We start from the raw sequence: 20827 nt of genomic DNA on the forward strand, positions 1-20827 counted from the left end.
TCTTAGTGACAGCTTTATTTACCTCATTACTCTTCTGATCTCTGTCAACAAAGGACACTGTATTCTGCTAGATCATTTCCTTCTTCCAAGGCACATACTGAACCCTCCTTGACAACTCCCTTATCAACTGTTGGTTGTATTAATTGCATTTAAGTAACTGCCCAGATAAGAACAGTGAGATAAAAGTTTAAGGTTTTTCCAGAGACTGAAAACAAACTGTTGATAAAGCAGCCAAAGGCCATTGAAATTCTTCCTTTACTCAGTGTGAGCTGCGTGTTGCAAAACACAATTGCATCACTTGTTAAGTAACAGAAGATGCACAGAGGGACTCCATAAGACTGCAAAATAGGCTAAGCTTCAGTTCAAATGTAACAATAAGAGTAGCAGGAGAAATCTATTTATATATGACAGAACTTTTTTGGGGGTAAAAAAAGCTCTTTTCATGCCATCTTCAGTCCACTGTGCCTTCTCTTCATCCATCCATCCATCCATCCATCCATCCATCCATCCATCCATCTCACACGTGGCAATGTAATAGAACCACCACTATTTTTACAGCCTCTTTCTGGGAGCTTGACTCTTGTCAGAATGAATACCAAGCACTAATAAAAGCTGTTATTTTCTTAGCAATGTAAATTAACTTCTACCAGTAGAAGACAGACTATAAATTCAGAGTTTCCTCCACACCACTTTGCTGTCTGCACATAATAAATGTAATAAATCAAACACGGGAAGTTGTGAAAAGTGAGAAAAGCAAAATTGACTTTCTGTACTTTCCTTACCAAGAAGCTCACAGGAATGTTGAATGTCTCATTTTGCCCATCTATTGCAAATTCTGTGCAATTTGTCATCAGGCCTGCTTTTACAGATTGTATTGGGTGACATTTCTTTGTTGTGGGTAAGAGGGCAAGAAAGCTGTTTGAAATGGGGGAGTGGGGGATTAGAGGGTGACATTGTGCCACCCTGTGTGACTTAGATCTATAGGAATTACAATGCAAGAGGATTTTGCTGAATTAGAATGGCAGCTATTTAGATCTGTTTTACAGAGATATAAATGAATGCATAGCTTGCAGAAAGGCTTGCAGAATTCAGCCTAGAATTTCTCAGTCTGGTTTAATAAGCAAAGAAACAGAATAAACAGGTCTGTGTATTTATCTTGGGAACATTCAGTTGAGACTTTTTTCCTGAAGGACAAAGTTTCTGTTCAGACCTTGTTTCTTTTCCAGCTTTGACATAGCTGACAGACTCAAGCCAAGAGTTTTAGTAATGGTGTTTCCTGAGATCTGAACTTTTAGAGTATGAGGGAACATCTGGCTGCTTGTGAGGTTGCAGACTTTGTTTTACTTTTGTAGGGTCAGGGACTGCCAGAGCATTCTTTTGTACAATCTTGGAAAAGAATCCACATACTCCTTTACAAATAAAATGCTTCCTGGCTGCTGTTAGCATTCTTGCTGTAGACAGGATGAGGATATGATGCTGGAGAAAATGAACATTAGGGTGGGCTAGAAATTGGGTTAAATTTTCTCTATATAAAAGTAGGACTCAGCTGCTTGTATGGGAGAGAGTGGTGACAAGCCCTCAATATTTAGAAGGACTTTGTGAAGAAAAGCTGACCAAATAAACCTGGGGCTGAGAACTGCTGACTGACAATACATTGTGTTACTATTTCGGACATCCAGATACATGTGATGATTTAAAGAATACTTAAATCTAGAATTACTAAAGTATTAAATTTAAACTGAGTTAAACTGCTGTAAATTTTCAGGACTGGTGAAATTTCTGTCTTTGGTAACTTACTGAATAAAACTGGTTTTGATTTTAGTTGTTTACCAAAGCCATTTCTAATGATGGGTCTGTTTCTCCAAGTATTTCTGTTAGCTAAGAGATTCTGCATGCCTAATGGGCTGGGGTGAAAGTGTCCAAAATGTCTCCTATAAGTAATGCCTTTGAAAGTCTCTATTCTACATTTCTTTTCAACCATAGCTTCAGTTGCAGCAGAACATCAGACTTGGATCGCCTCCCCTTGTTATAACTGGAAAGAAAGTGGAAGATGCAGGTGCTGTTTCTGAAGATGATGGTTTGCCTAGAAGCCCACCTGAAATCTCAACCCTCCATGAAGTTCTGACAGATTCACCAAGCAAGGTATAATTGTTAAGTCACTTTAGTGACCACCTGAACAGAAAAGATAAAATCTGTTTGGAGAAGGGGAAGACCTTTTTGCTTGCTTGTGATAAGGTCTGATGGTACAGATCAATTCAGAACTGGAACAAATGACCTAGGTGGATTATGGACTTGTCACTGTGAGTGATACCTAGGAAGAGATATGACTACTCTCAGTGCCTTTGGGCAAAGCAGTCTCTCCTAGCAGGTCTGTATGGCAGAAAGCATAAAAAGCCAATGTATTGATGGGTGAGTGGTGTCTTACTGTGACTGTTCCACTTCAGTCTGAGAACAAGCTGAGGTACTTGTGCTGCACAAATACCCAGCTTCAAAGAGATGGAGAGATTGGCAGTTTCCTGCACCTGTGAAAGGGGAAGAGTTTTGGGGTCTTTTAAAGCTAGTGAAAAAAACAGAAATAGTGAGGGCTGCAAGAGTATCTCAATTCCTTTTTTTCCCCCAATGGAATAGCTCAGAACCAGGGCAGTATTAGTTGAATTGATAGGAAAGTGACAATCCTGTGAGTCTGAGGATTACACGTCCTGATGGGACTCCGAGGGGGATTGAGTTATCTTTTTTCCTTAGGAATTGCCTTCTGACAGCAGAAGCATGATTTAGGACTTGAGTGAGCATGTGAGCATTTGTAGATTTGAAGGTCCTAAAACAATAAGTCAAAACAAATTCATAAAATGTATTCACCCTCATGTATTCAGCCTTCATGGCATATCTCAGAACAGGATAATGCTCCTCTACTTTCTGTTAGATGCCCAGTGAACAAACGAACCCTACTCTGTGAGGCACGGACTCAGTGACCCTTCCTTTATTTTTCCTCTTGTGTTTTCTCATAATTAACACTGGATATCCCACATCATTCAGTTTGATACTTCCCTTGACTTACCCTCTTCCTTATTTTATCCCACAGTCCTCCAACCCTGTTCAGCGTCATAGCTCTTTGAGTTTAGGCGGGACAGACAGTGAAGATGAACAGGTAAACAGCTACTTTTCCTGCTAATAAACTTGCCTGAGGCAGCATGTGTGGTGTCTGTATGGAGCCAGTACAATGATCTTTTTTAAAAAATCTATTCTGGGTACAGTGTATCCTAGCAAACAGCTCATAAACAGTCCAGAGTGATGCAAGTGATACTGAAAATACATCTCAGTTTTGAACAAGAACCAAATAAAGAGAGGCAGAAATCTACTGACACGTAGTTTGTGTGAACAACATTGTTAGCTCTGTGGCATAGTGTGAATCTGTAAAGGTACACAGCAGAAAATGTGACAGGGCAAAGCAAAGAAAGTCCTCTTCCATGTCCCAGGGCCCCAGGAGCCAACAGCAGTAATAGCTTAATGACACCGGCCTATCAGCAGTGCTCTTTCTGGCACGAGGTATTTCACGGGCAAAGATCTGTGTTAATCTGCAGTTTTCTTTGGATGATAACTGACCATCAGAAGCAGCAGATTCTGCTCTCAGACCAACACAATCTATTCCTTGACCAGCTTGGAAAAAATTACAGAGATGGTATTTTTGGAGAGGAGTCTGGGAGACCTTCACCTTGACTGTCCCTGCTGCTTGAAGCTGAGTTGAGTTCCTGCCAATCTCATGCTTTCAAGATAGGCCTGCAAGATTTGCTTGTATTGCCTTCCTCCCATGTTGATATAATGTGTGAAAGACCAGTCAGGACACAGTTGTGCCAGTGGGGTCTTCAAATGCCAGTGACAAAGGCAGCCACCACTTCAGCCAGAGGAGCTCACCAGGGAGAACAAAGTTGAACTTTTTTAACCTTCTGTGAATCTGAGAATACTCCACAAGTAAAGAGCAAGTAGCAGGGTACCTAGAAGATTCCTTCCTGATGAAGGTGACCTTAAGCAGCCAGGGCAGCATCTTGAGAGTCAAATAGTTAGTGTCAGCCTCCCTGCTAAGGTGTCTTTCCCTTTCACTCTCTCTTTGACCAGCCTTTGAGAAGTGAAAGAGGACAACCTTTAGGCAAGACCAGCTCAGCTTTCCTGTCTGAGGTTGAGATCAGACACTCTCCTGCTTAGTCATTCCAAGATCTTTTGCTTTAGGGATGGAAAGATAAAGCAGTGTTTACCCATCACATTAGACTACTAGTCATACCGCTTTAGGGGCCCAAGTGATCAAGGTAAATTGGATTGTCGCTATTTTTGACAACTTGACATATGTATTTTGTCTTAAATTACATTTCATTCATTCTTCTCCCATTTTATATTTTGGCTAAACTGCTCCATTTTGGAAGCCTGGCTGCTGTGTTTTCCTCACAATGCAGAGAAGCCTTTTCTGTCCAGCTTTGGAGTCTTTGAGCTCTTTCAGTCTTACAGCCTCATCTCCTCTGGGGAAAAAAAACCCAAACAGGAGCAGATTTTTTTTTTCTTCTATATTGCACAGAATTCCTCACTTAAAGGCTTTTCCTGTTTCTCCCCAGCTCGTTAGGAATCTGGCTAGCTTCTCTACACTGTGTGTTCCTTTACCCCAATATTTTTCTTAGTCAGCAGTTTAAAATAAAAACCCTTTTCATAAATAGTCATTATTTTATTCTGTAGCTTTTGAAACTATGGATGTAATACCAGGATTGGATCTAGCAGAACACAAGTTGTTAAACTGAATAACTTCATCCCAAAGATATGGCCAATTGTGAAAAGCACCAAGAAATCTACACTGGTTATTCCATTTAACAGTGTTGTATATTTAGTTAAGGAAAAAGATTTCAACCTGAGCAATCTGAAGTTATACACAGTGTAGTGGTTTACACTTCACTATTGTATTGATATTACTATAGCTGATAGTTACTTCATTTCTTTGCCTTGTGCTGCTTCATTAGGACTTCCAAGTGCTTCATGTTGCTGTCAGCTCTGTGTGAAGCGCTGATGTGTCACCTATGTAATTTCTCAGTGCCTTGCACATTAATAAAGACCTACTTTCTGAGTAATCCAAAGCTAAATGTGATGCTGTCACTCAAAGTGAGCAGCAAACGACTTCATAGAGACGTTAACCGGCATTACCCTGCCTTTGCCAGATAGCCTTTATGGAAATGTAACTTCCTTGTTGGCATCTTCATGCTGGACTGATAAAATGCAAGGGAGAGTCTCAGCTTATGAGGAGGACAGCATTTTGGCACAAACACTCTTTGGATAATAGTCTTTCTCCTTGTACAGGCTCCTCTAATTGCCCAGTAACCACCAAACATGAGATTTGTCTTAAACAATGAGGTGGAAATCTTGTGTCTGCTCCACTGTCTTTGAGAGAAGACACCAACTGTCATTGCTCAGATATCAAATATCCTGAATCCTCAGTGGAGTAGGGAATTTGCTGTTCATGTACAGCAGTAGCTCAGATACTAGTTTCAGGTATTTTTATATGAAACAAGCTAAACTGTAGTTTTATAATTTAAAGACAGAAGAATACATGTAGAAATTACTAAGAATGTTACCATTTTTCTAAGTTCTAGTGATCCTTCCAAGTTTATCATTAATCTTGTAGAATTATAACAATAGTTTGCTTATGTACTAGCTGTATTCTTCCTCTCTTTCACAATGTGTACATTTTTCATGAGAAGAGGCTGTCATGATACAATCTGTTGTGGTTTGTTTCAGATCTAGAAACTAAAAAAAATCCATGGAGAATAAGGAAATTCATTTTAGCCACCTTAAGCACAAGGCAGTGTACCTAGACCATTTTTTCATAGATCAGATGGGAAGGTGTTTTCATTATCTTTAAAACTTCATCAGCATGCATGTTGTAAATGCTGTCTTGTATCCTAAGCTTAAATAAAACTAAAATCAATATTTCACCTACCTTTGTGGGCAAAGCCCAAGTAGCAGGTGTGCTATGTGAATGAAGCTTGTTTGGCATGTCTGTGACATTTTGCAAATGTTCCAGCAAGTCTGGTCTACATTTCAAAACAGTAACAAAACCAGTCAATCTGCATATTTAGGGGTTTCTCTATGGACTCTTTTGTAAACCCTTTCTTTTGATAGTGTAATCTAAGGTTTATGCTGTTTAGTTCCCCAGAGCAACATTGCTGCAAGGGTAAGGTCCACATCACTGTCTGGAAGATAGTTCTGAGATACTTGTTGGAGAGAAACATTTGATTTTCCAGATAGGTTGCATATTAAAAGAGCAATGTGGCTATGATAACTCTCTTAGAAATAGTTATAATAAGGAGCAAGTGTCCGTGCTACTTTTGTGGCTTTTAATAACGTTTTCCTGCAGTGTGTCGCATAGTGGGAGGAAAAGGCAGCTATAAAAACTGCATCAGTGTCTCCTGCTGGTGCATACATATATTGCAAATGGTCTTTCAGGAAAGAACTGGGAAGGGGACACGCTCTTACTGTGGGAGAGGATGAGACACATATTTCTCGCTTTTGTGTAACATACAGCTGAACACTCAGAATTGGGTAATCTCTGTACAGAGGTGACATGCATTTTAAAGTGAGGATTTATGTCCAAAAATACAGCCAATTCAGGCCTCTGAAATGGGGTGAGCTAGCAAAGGAGGTGTTTCAGAGATGTGGGGAAGCTAAGCAAAACAATGACATGTTTGTGTTTTACAGATACCTTCTGGAGCTTCCTCCAGGCCTGTCAGCCCTTCATCCTCTGCTGCTCTGGGGCCCCCCAGCTCACGAGGCAGCAGCTTCCCTCCCATTGACTTCACCATCCCCGCCAGTCCCCTTGGGTGCCTGGACACCTCAGCAGCCAGGCACAGGATTGCTATAAACCCTCGGAAGCAGAAAGGCTTCACCAACAAGAATCAGCAGCTCCCACTGGTAAGTGTTTTCTAGAAAATAATCCCTGTGCAGAAGGAAATGGATGTGGATTTTTAATTATTACTTAAAGTAGTTTTAAAATGTTTTCCTTTACTTTTGTTTGTTTGTTTGTTCTTACATTGGAAGAAGAGAAGCCAAGTATTTTCCACCAAACCAAAAAAGACTTAGAAAAATTCAGTGTCAAGGGAGCTGAAGAAAAGTGCAACTTTGGTTTCTCATTATTTGGCAAAAAAAGTTATGTGTTGAAAACATTGCTGTTGTTTGAAAAGCTACTTTTCAGTTTTAAAGAAGCCTGAGTCTGTTTCCACAAATGAATTCATATTAGCTTTAATTTAGTTCTTTGTGTGTTAAAGGAAAAACTGAAGGACTTTGGGAAGGAACGTGGCTCTGCATGTGGGAAATTAGGATAAGATGCTTCTCACCCTGGCTTGTAGGAAACACTTTGGGAGGATTAAGATCACCTGATTGAAAAGACTGTTGAGCTGGAGTGTAACAGAAACGGAGTAATGCTTCTCTACTATATGTTCCCCACTCCATCAGAGAATCATGCAGAAGTGCCCTGCTCTGAGTAGGAGTGGAAGAGACAAAGAAATTCAGGATAATTCATTTCAAGGAATAAATTTCAAGGAAACTGGGTCCCTACAGCGTCTTTGCTGAGTATTCTTTGTGCTAGAGCTTGTACAACTACAGTGCTGAAGAAGAAAAGCTAATTGTGGAGTCTGAATCAGATACCAGAAGTGATGATAGAAGCTTGGGCTATTCTATGCCACCAGGTGGTTCGAGTGACATCTTGAAAACATACTTCTTGACTCAGGATATGTCAATCCCAGAATGTTTCAGATTGAAGTGGTATCAATGGGTTTCCTTTAACATTTTAAACATGAATGATTTCCAGGTTCTTAACTAGAATAGTACAGTACTTACAGTGTTGGTAAATTACAGGTAGGGGAGGTTGTGTCTGTGCTTTGAGTATTCATAAATATGCATGTGTATCATATACAACTTTTGTTCATTATTCTTTAATTAAAAGATCTTACTACACCTCATTAGGTGGAACAGCTGGAAAATGAAGCATATCTTCCTGCAACTCCAGAAAAGAAAGGAAATTCAACAGAATTACTTGAGAGTGACCAAAATAAAAGTGATTGGGAAGGTAATGAAGATGTATTTATTACTACTTTGAGTGCCTGAACTCTTCTACGTAACGCTGATGAGACCTATCTGAATTGTTAATCCTTTCAGACCAGGCACCTTTTGGTTTTATATCATATAACCAATCCTGGCTGCTAACGTGTTGTGATGGAAAAGTCATGTACTCCACTTTCACACAGTAGTGCTGAAATGATGATCAAAAAGGCAGCATTAAAAAATCACATGAGGTGAAAGTACTGTCTTCAGAAGTACTTGTGCTACACAGTTGTCTGAATCTCATTGGCTGGGCACCCAAGTTCCTTGGAATTCAGAAAAACCTTAACCTACATGTTATATCTGTTACATGTGTTAGATGTCTTTAATTGGCTTGTGTTTACTAGATACCTCTCCCCTTACCATTTGAGTAATAGCTGTTTGCCAGTGGTAACACAATTGTTATTGTAAATTGAAAAAAATGATGAAATTTATCCGCAACAGCACCAAAGACTTTTCTAACAGTGTGTTACAAATGCAATGGCTCATGCCAAGGCTACAGGGTAGTGGCAGCATTGGCACTTCATTGTCAGGGCAGACTCAGGACCTGGTGCTGTCACATATCTGAGTTACTGTGTGTGCAGACACATCTAAGCTATCCACACAGCAGCCCTGCTGGAGCTGCAGGAGGCAGAGCTACCTGATGCTGAAATGTTCTACTTAAATACAGAAAGCCCTCTAGATTGTTCTAGACAGCCTTTCTAGGCACACACATGAAGAAGTATCTAGGGAAATCTGGCTAGTAGTCTTACAACTAGGGGTATGCACTGAGAAGAAGTAAGCAGCAACTGATTTGGTAAACCTTAAACAGACAGTTTTCAGTCATTCCTGGGATTAAGTATGTTCAAACTAAAAACTTTATTAGTCTCTTTGCTTGGACAGCCCATTCCTAAATACACTTTTAACAGCCTGATTTATCAGACTGTGCTGCCCAGTCGTGGGGAGCTCGTGCTAAATGACAATATATCTGCAATGAATTACTGGTAGAGCTGGTGCTTGAGTTGTAACCTTTATGTGCACTTTCTTCTCCTCTGTTTGATACAGGATTATCAGCCCAGATGGGATATTGTGCAAAGGCAGGACATTCTAAGGAGATGCGAGGTGTAAAAAGTCCCATTGATGTTGCTTGTGACTCTTGTGATTCCACACTTGGGGCAGAAGATTCTTGTGCTTTGCTGAAAAAGGATGCAGACCTTCCAGACATGGACCATCACTGTAAAGCAGCTGCACCCCTTCTGAGACCAGAGCCTTCTCCACTGAAGCTGGATGAACGCCACAGTGCAAAAGTGTCATACTGTTCAGATGAGTCTGCTGATGAATTGAAATTACATCAGCAAGATACCAATACTGAAGTATCTGCACTTCCAAAATGGCAACAAATTGAAGATGTATCTCCAGGCATACTAGCAGCTAACTTGTTTAGCCATAGTGTGGAATCAGATGTGTTTGCAGATGTTGCACAAAGGTCCTCAGTAAATTCTGCAGACCCAGACATCGAAGACCAGGAAAAGGAGGACCTACTGTTTATTGGCAAAGTAGAAGCCTGCTTGGGTCCTATTGAGAGTCATTCCAGCCACACTGTCTCAGATACTGCACCAAGCACTTCACAGGTTGTAGCAACCAATTCAGAGTCTTGTTCTGACATCAAGACAGTGGCTGTTTTGAAGCCTGAAAACAATTCAGTAACAAGAAATGACCAAGAAGCTTGTGAAGAAGTGGAATTTCAGTCATCTAAAGACAGTGCAGAAAAAACCCTAGACATTGCTGCATCTGTCTCAGAAGCAGGTTGCATGCCACCTCCCATTAATTTGGAAGTATGTTCTAAAGCAGAAACTGTTTCTGTTTCGAAGGGAAACCACAGCAGTCAACAAGCCAACACATCACATGTTTCTGAAAAACTTTCAATTGGATGTCTTGTCTCTTCAAGTTTGGCTGGCTTGAAGAGTAATATCTCTTCCAGTGATGACAGTAAGGACTACCAGAAAAGCACTACAACTTCTCACAGGAAATCAGTGGAAGACAGTCGATCTTCAGATGCAAATGTAAAAAGTCCACTGAAGACTGCTTCTGCTAAGCCAGTCAGATTTACCATTGCCCCAGCATGGCAAAGATCACTCTCAGGGGGTTCAAGTTCAAAGGAAGATCCCTATACCAGAAATTCCCCAACGTCCCCTGTAAGACCAGAGTTGTTTGAAGGAATGACAAAAGAACACACACATTTTGATGCAGCCACGCAGGAACCAGCAAAACCCATCTCAGATAGATTTGGTCGAGATTGTAAGGACAGTGATTTGCATTTGAATTCTATGGAGTGGGCTGACCATGAAGCACAAAATGTTGAAAACCCATTTGGGGTCAGACTGAGGAGAACATCTTCTTTACTAAAATACCAGCATGACAACCGTGCTGAGTCTCCAACGCTGATCCCTCCAGCTGTTCTTCCTGCTGCTTCTGCTTCAGTCAGGGAGGATCAGAAATTGGTGGGCAGTGGGAAGTCACCTCCAGCCTTTCCTGTCAGCTCAAAATCATTTGTTAAAAAAACAGATCTCCCTGAAGACAAGAATCTTCTCAAGACAAGATCAGAAGAGGTGGCAAAGAAGCAAAGTGATCATAAATCTTCAGGTATTTATGCTGTATTTTTATCAAAGCATTATAGAAACCAGTGGTCATATAAGAACCTTGTGAGTGGCGAGCAGAAGATAAAAAACCTCTTGATGAGGACCAAATTCAGCCTTGAGTTCTTCAGCACTGTGATTTAATTGGCTGAATGATTTGGCCAGTTGAGACAATTCTTGGCTTATCTTAATGAAGGGTGTGTTCCAGCAAGAATAAAGACAGAGTACTAAGGGTCTCTGGAACATTTCTGGTATGACCTACTCATGCATATAGTTAGGATTTTAATACAGCTTTTTAAATCTTGTTGTTTTAATGTTAATTTTCCAGACTGCAGCAGCTCAAACCTTACCTAGGGCTTGCATTAGGTGTGATTAATTTTTTTTTCTACAATCACTTCATTTAAAACATTTAAAAGATGAAAAGGCAGCCTGTGTTTTAATGCCTACGTGAAAAAATAACAGTTATCATACTCATTTAAACTGCAATGGAAGGATGTTGTTTCAAAGGCAAAATCCGGTTCACAATGATCCCAGTGGGAGTTCTGCCATTGACTTAAACGGAAGTGGAGTCAGGTCAAAAACTGCAGAATAAACAGAAAAACAGTTCTTGCCAAGGACAAAATAATCAGGGAAGGTAATTTTATCTCTGTAGTGTTCAAAGGGTATTACAGATGCTGAAGGATTTAAAGCACAGAACACTAGCTTTAGACTGTCTTGACCTAAATCCATTCTTTACTTCAAAACTGCTTCTTTTGTAGAAAAAGTCTCCTTTTCACATTTGGAAACTTCTTCCTTTGAACCAGCTTGGGTCTCCATGGCAAAACTAAAACAAAAGGGTTTCCAGGGTCACCCTCTTGCCAAAGAACACAAAGCGGAAGACAAAGCTTTGACCAAAGTGGACCAAGAGGAGGTAGAGTACCAGGTAATGTTACATGGACGTGAATCCTGCACCCAATTGTGCCAGGATATTTTTGCAAATCATTCAATATCATCTTCATGGGAGGCTTGTTGTGAGCACTACTCAGAGATTTTCAGGATTGGCTTCTAAAATGTATGAGACAGACAACCACTGCAAGTGAGCAAACTGGCGTGTGACTATACTGTCACAGTGATTAGATTCAGAGATGGATCCTCCTGTATGTTCCTTTGCACTGCTCAAAGCTGAACCTTTTCAGACTGTGCCTATTGCCAGAATGTATTCATGTAGCCCAAGAGCAGCACTAAGCTTCCCCACTGTTAGTGACCTATGGACCACATTCATCACTCTGCTCTAGAGACCGAACTGAAAGTTTGGCTTTTCCACTGACTCTTGCATAATTTTCTTGTGCAGCTTGAGCAAGCTCTTTGATTCTCCATCCAAAAGAGAGAGAGAATAACTTGCCTGCATATGAAGTAGCCCTGTATTTGTAGTAGCTATCTCCCTTCTTGCTTTCCCTCTCCTTCCCACAGGATGTCCCCAACCATCCTTGTCTGGCTTTTGCTGCATTTCCACAATCAGGTTTGGAGATGTAGCCAGGACAAGCTTTCTGAGTGCCAGTGCCTAGTGGGTTTCTTAGTTGCAGTGTTTTCTTCTCTCTTCCTTTTGTAGCATGGGATCTGTGCTAATGAGAACATACTGAAGAAGAGTATGCCTTCCAGCTTGAGCTCTCAGGACAAGAAAACACAAATGAAGACCAGTGCATCTGCTGCAGCAGGTATTCTCTTTCTTTATGTCTTTACTTTGTGGCTACAGTTTATACCAGTAAGTGGAGTGGGTGGCAGGCAATGGGGGGGATGTAGCTACCTTTTCGATAATCACCACACATTATATAAGGCCCGTTCAAACAATAGTTTGTGTATAAGTCAACATATTGGCTTGCTCACTCAGCACAGAAAGCAACTGAGGAACTTCTGTCTCCAGTGCCAATTCGTGGAATGGCATATAAACAGCATGGTGATTTATTACCGCCAAAGGTCAGTACTAAAGAACAGCAGTTGAAGTTGGAGAGTATCCAGAAGAAAGCAGCAAAAAAAGGTCAGGTCTTCTAGACCTCCAGCCAGATAGGAAATACTGATGGGAGTGGAGGTGTTTAGTCTAGAGAAGACAATTTGCTGCAGAGGACAGGACTAGTTTTTATGCCTTATATGAGCTGAAAATGCAGTAGGGGAGGTTTAGCTTAGAGATATGGAAATACTTTCTAACAATAAAAGCGGTGATATGCAGAATAGCATAGGTTGCTTACTGAGTGTGTGCAGTTTCCTTTGCAGGAAGTGCTTAATAGCTAACATGTATTAAGAGTTGTTTAGGTTGAGGTAGTTCCACCCTCAGGTGATCGCACAGGCTTGATGGCCCCTCTCCTGCCCTGTTTGCTGTGATTCTTTGCAAGCAAGATGCAGGGGAAGAGTGTGACTCAGACATCATGACTCACATACCTCTTCCAAAGCTACTGCTGGGCTGCAGTTTATCCTTCCCTGCTTACTCAGTGTGGTGCCAAACCTCAGAGACACGCTCCAGCTAGATAAAGATAAGCCAGTTCTTCAGCTGTAGAAGCATATTGTGCCAGCTGAAAGCTATTGATTTCAGGTACTGCCTAGAGATAAGAAATGCCCCACTGTGTCAGAGCAATGGCTTTTCCATTCCAGGTTCCTGTTGCTGACACTGTCACTAAGAGATGCTGTCTACAGAGAGTGCATGCATCTGGCCACATTCTCCTTAAAATTCACCAGCATCCAGAATTGTTGTATTAGAGATGCTAGGGGGTACCTCTGTGCCTGCTCCCATAGTAGTTGTTTATAGAGCTGCTATCTGGTTTTGTATCTATAGGTCCTACAAAATGAGCTTTCTCCCTTACTACAGGTAGCTGACCAGCTAAGGATGTGCATCCAACAACAGAGGCTCTGATGTCAGTTGCCAGCCTAACTGTGTGTGTGAGATTAAACCACAACAGTTTTAAAAAGGATTCTGTAACAGCTTTGCCTTATGTTTGGACATGCAAAATGAGAGTTGAAACATAGGCCAAGACTTTTGCTCAGATTAGAAGGTCTTCCTTTGACAGGCGAGTGTTGCATCACCTAAATCTTGGAAGGCCAGCAGCATTCAGTCAAGATTCAGAACTCTACAAAGTACCCTGCTACTCATTTACTAGAACTTACACTAACAGTGGTCCTTGCAGCAGAATTACATGTTTTTCTGCATCGCCTGTTCCCAAGAATTGGCCTAGTTTCCTCACATGCAACATTTGTTTCCTCTCCTCCAGGGACAGCATTTACAGGCATATTCTAGTCTTGAACCCATTGACTATCACAAAGAACTCTGACCAGTGCTGATGTTTAAGGAAAACACTACTTCTCTGCTCATCAGAAAACCATATCCTATTGTTTATGAAATGTTCAGCTTTGGCAGCACATGAGTGGGAAACTGGGAATCCCAAATGTAAACTGTCCTCTAATGTGGTTCCTATTAGCACAACCAGCAATTTGTCTAGTTCAGGTGCTGGTCATGGCAAGGATGTAGACTAATATCCAGAAGAGTTAGTAAGTTAGATCATGCTTTTTTGGCTTAACTGTTAGCAGTTTTCTTGATGGATGGTTGAGGTTTTCTGCACAGTGCTTGCACGCAACAGCAGAAGCCTGGACAGCTAAAGGTCAGCAAGTTTGGAAGAGAATTTCAGGAACTCAGATCCTTATTTTACTGAACATGACAGTTACTGCTATGTGGCAGCCCATGTTATAACCAAGGGAAGATTACCTAGCTTGCCTCCTTCTTTCTCCCACTTCACCCTAAGCATGATGAGGCTTGTCCCAAATCCTGTCTTCCCTCAAATAGACATGAGCCACCATTCTGGAGGTTTGTTTAGCTTGTGCTGTTGAGAGCATGCAAAGGCCTTTAGACTCACTTTTTCTTATTACAAAGAAGAAAGTCTCCCCAAATGTGAAAATTCTGTTCCAAAATCAAAATTCCAGGAACATTTCAGTGCCTACATTACCATAGATGCTTCTGAAAAACTTGCTGTGTATGTGGATCTGCAGCTTTTTTTTAGAGGATACTTCCTTTAGCATTCCTAAGCATGACTTGCCTCCTGCAAGAACTACCCATGAAACCGCCTGAGCAAAGACAGAGAACTTCTTTGGCTTTGCTCAGGAGTGTGACCGATGGAGCAGATGGACATTTGCCATTGATTTCAGTACAAGCAAGTTCAAACTTCTTGTACTTAACCTTGCTTAAGTCCCCTCATGGCCTCAGTTCTTGTGCTGGAGCACAGCAGCCTCATTGTGCCTACCACATGCCACGCACAGACTAATCAAGTATGACAAAAGATTTGCATTTCCTCAGTTTGACTTGCAAACAGAAATGAAGTTCTGCCTGGCTTGAAATGGATAGAGCAATTATGATGTTGAGAAACTCGTGAACCATGACGTGAGAAATGAGAGCTGCATCTACCCAGAGCTGCACTCTGGGAAGCCCCATTCCAGGCTGTCTGTCTGAAGACATTAACCTTGAAAATTTTCTAACAAGATGGACGAAGGAGGCCTTTTCTAAAAAGAAAGTTTTTCTAAACTCAGAGCCATCCAAGGAGTGTTGTCTGTATTCCTCCATCATGTGAGGATGTCTGGCTTGTGTTAGGCTGCATAAAGAGGAACACCTATCCCCACTAGAATCCATCTTCTTGGCTTACAAGTCCAAGAATATAAAGCACTGGTCTGATCCTTATGTAGTATATAATAATATTGCTGGAGCAATATTTGTGCTGGCAGTGAAGACTGAAAAAAAAAATTCTTAAGACTTCTTAGTGTTGAGAAACAAATACCAGGTACTTTTAACCCCATAGCAAGCCTGGGGTGATCCTTGCCCTGTAGATGTTTTGTTTCAATTTTCCTGCATACTCAAGAGTCTTATTTCTAGATTTACTTGCAATGACAGAGCAGAGTAAGCCTCTAGAACTCCTTGGTGTGCGCTGTTACAGAAATTAAGGGTTCAGAAAGATTAAGAATTAGCCAAGAATAGGAATTACAAAACCATCTGAGTCTGTAGTCTCCACATGCTTGAAGAACTGTGAAGAACTTTTCCATTTGGCAGGGCTTAGACACTTGCTGTTGGGACTGAGAAGATTATTTTATGGGCAGATTATTCACTAACAGCTCAGTATCAATTTTTCCATTACAGTAGCTAGTCCTCACCGTTGTTGTAGCTGGACAGGAGAGTGCTAGCAATACCGAGTTTAACAATTCCCCCGACTTAAACATTTTGAGTCATAAACATTCTGGACTGTGAAACAATTGCTTCAGAGAGAAAGGAATATTACTGGCAGAAACTGAGTTTATAACTCTCTGTCCTTCTGATAAGTGATGGATATCTTGTTGTTGGCAGGTAAAGTTGGACCTATTGCTCAGGAAGCATCTGTGATTCCTGCTGTTGAAAAGGAAGCAAGGCACTCCTCTAACCTGCCAATGACACCGTGCAGCCCTGCTGAACCACCGTGGCTATCCTTGGCCAAGAAGAAAGCCAAAGCATGGAGTGAAATGCCCCAGATTGTACAATAGCAGATGACATGAGCATCCTTCTTTGCATTGCCAAGAACTGTGTTAACTCCATTTAATCCCTTCTTTACTGTGACTGGGTTTTTTTTGAGAAATAAGAGCCTTACAACTTTTGATCAGACTGTTGTGTGTAAATACACAATGAAGAAATGCCATTGCAGGCTTAATTTGAAGGAAGCTGAGCATTTCTTACTACCAAATACTAGGAAAACTTGATCCATTTGTTTCATCCTTACACATCTGACAGGGATGTTCTAAGAAGACATGCTTCAGGCTTTTGAAACATTCCCCTTCAAAATAGGTGTTTCAAGTTTCTGCAGACCATTCAGTGTTTTGTGCAATGTGGCTTTGGCTAATAGATGCTATGAAATAGGTAGAATACTGGGCACTGACACATCATGACTCATGGACTTTGATGTCATCACACTTCTTTCTCTAATGCTGTCTGACTTTTGCTTCTGATTGTTAATGCATCTGTTTTGTGACAGTTGTAAGATCTAAATAGCATTGTGAGTTGGAGTAATTCTGGCTTCTGGGTGGTCTGAAGTCACAGTGCTGTCAGTCTTGTGCTTTGCTCCTTGATGCCCACTGGAATAGCCCAGAGCCACACATCTGTCTTTTACCATGAGCTGGAAACCAGCTGCACTCTAGCATATACTCTCCCTGCAGTTACATCTTTGGAAATCTGGGATAATTTGGGTGTTCTACCCAAAAAGAAAAGTCCTGTAATTAGAGCAAATAGCTCTAAAGGGGTTTTTGTTATATTCCTCAACCAATTGTCTCTCTTACAGAGTCTGTTGGGAATGGGAAGTATTTGCTGCCTAGAAGATAGCAGCTTATTTTCAGCAAATGCCACTCTATTCTCCATGTTCATGTGGATGTAGTCAGTTGTATTTAATATTAGTGGTAAAAGGGGCATCTGCTTTCCCCTTTGCATCATCAGTCTTTAACCAGTAACTCAACATCAGTCTAAGAATGTGCAGCTGGAGAAGGATCATTCTCTCAGGGCCTGGCCTTGCAGTCACTTAAGTCGACAGAAGTTTTGCTATTGACTTTGAAGGAAGCAGACACTTGAAAGAGAAGCTTTGTACGATGATGTTAGTGGTTTAAGCAGCAGTGGCACTTACTGGTCCTTTACAGTTTTTACAGCATTGCACATTTATGTAGGTTTTGTTTACAATCAATGACAAATATGAAGGCTGACTTGTCTGAGGGACAGCTTTTAGCTGGAAAGTTGGTAGGTATTTTTAAGGAGAATATTATCTATTGACAGAATTAACAGCAACCAAAAAAAGTGGTTTCAGATCAGCTCAAGCAAGACTTAAATCTTCCAGTCTTAGCCTGAATTTAATATGTAGCTCTTCAATTTGAAAACAGTATTAACTAGGAGCTGGACTGTGATTTAATTTTTTGTTATATAGGTGAAAACTTCCTCAGCCAAGTAGGCTCACTGAAGCTATAGATACTGTTTGTTTGCTACTGATGCCAGGAAGAGTAAGAGTTTCACATCAGCTTGATAATCCATGCCTATTTCACTACTTGTTTTTCTCTATTTTAGGAAGCATATCTTCTCTTCAAATAACTGAAACATTTGTATCTCTCTGAAACTTTTAAGTGTAATATAAATACTGAGCTTTGATCCCTGAAGTTTTGTACAGCTGCCATCCCATCACAAGCTTACTGACCCCGTATAAAATATGTGCATTTCTATATTCAGCAAACTCTCTTCTCTTTTTATTAGTGTGGACTGTGATCCTTCACCCAAAGTACTGCAAATGATACTAGAATTTCTCTTTCCCTTGTTTTGTTTTGATCTTGTTTCTGCCTTTTCTCTTTGGAATGTATATATGGTTTTGTAATCCTTTTATTGAAGGAACCTCTTTTATATTCCATTCTCGTGTTTGGTTTATGATTAAATGCTGTTGCCAGTGATGATGATATAATTCCTGGGAAAAGAAGAGTGATAGATGGCCCTTGTTCACTAAGGAAAAAATAAAACCAGATCTTTGGTCAATGTGGACTGTATATGGATATACTGCATAGATCTTGTTTTGATTTTGTGTGACCTAAGACTGATGAACTCAGCTGATCAGACTAATGTTTTTTCCTAAAACTGTCTTTTTGAAAGCTTAAAACATCACCAGGGAACTGATGGACCTCCTCTTTGTTTTCTTCAGTTACTGCTCCTTCAGTACAGGGTTGGCTTGAAGGTTAGCACTCCTATGGTCACAGGAAGCCTGATGAATTCTCATTTGAATGTGTTTTGGTATTACTAGCCAATTGCTGCTGCAAGACATTTTTGGGTTGCCTTGAAAAAGAAGAGAAACACATAAGAATCGTGGGATGTTACATTTGAAATTTACAGGCCTTCTGGATTTCTGAAATGAGTGCTTTTAAGTTTCTCTCTGCAACCAAGAGAACAAAAAACATACAGAGAAAAAATTAAACCGAGTCTCGTGTAATCACAAGAGTTTAGAAGTTGAGGTTTTAAGACACACATTGAAATATCATTGATGTATTGATTCATTTATAGAGCTGGTAGCTCTGTTAGCATGGCTTTGATTTCCTGGTGTCCTAGTGTAGTTTTTAAGTGTTCAGTCAGTGCAAATAACTAATATAAGAAGCTCATTTTGGGTGATTATTTCTAGACACAGTAACTGTCTTTGAAAATAAACTGTTTTGAAGTGCAGAGTTCGTTGCAGAATGTCACTGTGGAACATACAGTGGAAGACATAGAAAGCTGTATCGAAAATTCCCTGGGTACAGTGCAGAGACTGAGGTTTCAGCTGCCTTTGCTGCTGCTGTGTGACAGCAGAGGGTGCTGGTGCCATCCCCCAGGAGCGCAGGCAGCAGATTTCTGTATGAGTTTATTCAGTATATGCACTATTACAGTGAGGAGATTGGAGGCTTTCATTAATGCAGAATATTATGCATTATTCCATTAATGAAGAGAGCTTGGAAATAGAGATGTGTTTTTATTTGTGATTTGATGAGGGGTTTGGAGCTATAAAGTGTTAAAACCCCACTTGTTGTTACAAGAAGCCCCTTGAAATTGCTGACGAAGATGGAGAAGGTCAAGTTACATGGTGAATTCAGTCCTGCAGTGGGGCCATGCAGGAAGGTACGTGAACATGTCCAAAAAGAGCATTGCAGTTTGGCATTTTAACTCTGCTGCTTAGAACAGCTGCCTCCTGGCTAGAGGTTCATCTTCATCCCAGTCAGTCGTAGAATCTGATGATTTCACAGAAGAGATCAGAGAGACAACAGCGACTTGGCATACAGCTAGCTGTAGATGACAGAGATTCCTTCTGCTGTAACAATGAGCTGTAGAGACTTGGGCTAAACAAGAGGGAATGAATCAGTTTAAATGAAGGAAAAAGACTCCAAAATTTCCAAAGCTACACACTTCTGCTCTGGCACAACTCCGACAACATTTTTGTTACGAGAATCTTGTGTATACATCTCCTTAAATAGACCCAAAGAATAAATTCTAAAACTGAGATGTAACTGAGGAGCCAGTATGCATTTCAGTTGCCATCCTTAGAAGGAAAATGTTAGAATAGTGAAGTAAAGACTACCCATACTGAAAACACAAACACTAGCCCTTTTCAGCTGAGAAAGTTTAGATGGAGAGAGCCTCCTAACTACATTATGTGACGTCTTTTTAGATGCTGTACACTAAAATATTAAGTGCAATCTCTTTTGAAGTATTACAGTAGGAGTTCTCAACTTACAAAAGCTGCAATTCTTGAGTTTGTGCCACCTGCTCTGTTAAGTGTGTTTGAGATCAATACAGGAAAGATATTAGCCTGCCAAGATACTCTGTCCTTGAGAAGTGCTGCTGGAAGGTGATACCTCTCAAGGATACTGTTAATGAGAGGTGTGGTTAGCAGCCTACTAAATAAAGCAAATCTCTGTCTTGTGCTCTAGTGTGTGTTAGCCTACTTAGGTTTTTGTTAGTGATTTATCGTCATTATAAGATTTGACAAGCATCTCATCATCTGTCACCAAAACATTAGTAACAACCATGTGGAATGTCTCATATCTGGGGAATCTGAGCATCTGTTCAGGAATCTGACCTTAATTTCTTGCTTGCTGTAGTTGTTGCAGTCTGTCTCTTCGATGTCTCCAGGAGGTGTTGCACCCAAAGCATCAATATGTGTTACAGACTATTGCTGATATGGTCTGAGTTAGTCCTTGGTGCACAGGTTCACTCAAACCTCTGTTTTTCATCTAAAGATGTTTTTAATGTCTTTTATGGAAGCAGGTAGGTGAAAATAAGACTCTACATTCTGAACTTGGAACACAAAACCATGAATTTGCCCAGAACAAAAATGTTGCTCAGCTGGCTGGATGAAGGTGAATGACTAGGGAAGGATGACAGTTCAAGTTGAGAAACAAAAGGCTGAGTGAGAAGCTACAATTCAAACTACTCAAATTAGTGGGATAGGTATAAGCCCAAGAAAAGGTATTGGAAGGGGCCTTTAAGTAGTGAAGCTCTTCATGGCTTTCTCTCTGCACATGGGGAAGCAGAACTTTATATGGTCTGGCAAATGAATGGAAATACCTCA

The 20827-nt window shown here is 40.7% G+C and overlaps 1 protein-coding gene across 7 annotated transcripts in view; it reads left to right on the top strand.

Moving 5' to 3' along the window:
- Positions 1–20128, top strand: part of KIAA1210 (KIAA1210 ortholog) — a 59651-nt gene extending 39523 nt beyond the window's left edge. For 5 of the 7 annotated variants that reach the window (XM_062006782.1, XM_062006784.1, XM_062006781.1 and 2 more), the window contains exons 5-12: positions 1984–2142; positions 3080–3145; positions 6727–6939; positions 7990–8092; positions 9169–10746; positions 11498–11661; positions 12328–12433; positions 16087–20127. In XM_062006782.1, coding sequence (XP_061862766.1) covers positions 1984–2142; positions 3080–3145; positions 6727–6939; positions 7990–8092; positions 9169–10746; positions 11498–11661; positions 12328–12433; positions 16087–16259 — 2562 coding nt within the window. In that variant the 3' untranslated portion in view covers positions 16260–20127. Of the gene's footprint in view, positions 1–1983; positions 2143–3079; positions 3146–6726; positions 6940–7989; positions 8093–9168; positions 10747–11497; positions 11662–12327; positions 12434–16086 lie in introns of all 7 variants that reach the window. The other 2 variants (XM_062006780.1, XM_062006786.1) reach the window with 2 other exon arrangements.
- The last annotated feature ends 699 nt before the right edge of the window (positions 20129–20827 follow it).

The sequence above is a fragment of the Colius striatus genome, chromosome 13 (genome assembly GCF_028858725.1).
Source record: "Colius striatus isolate bColStr4 chromosome 13, bColStr4.1.hap1, whole genome shotgun sequence".
In the NCBI taxonomy this organism is placed as follows: Eukaryota; Metazoa; Chordata; class Aves; order Coliiformes; family Coliidae; genus Colius; species Colius striatus.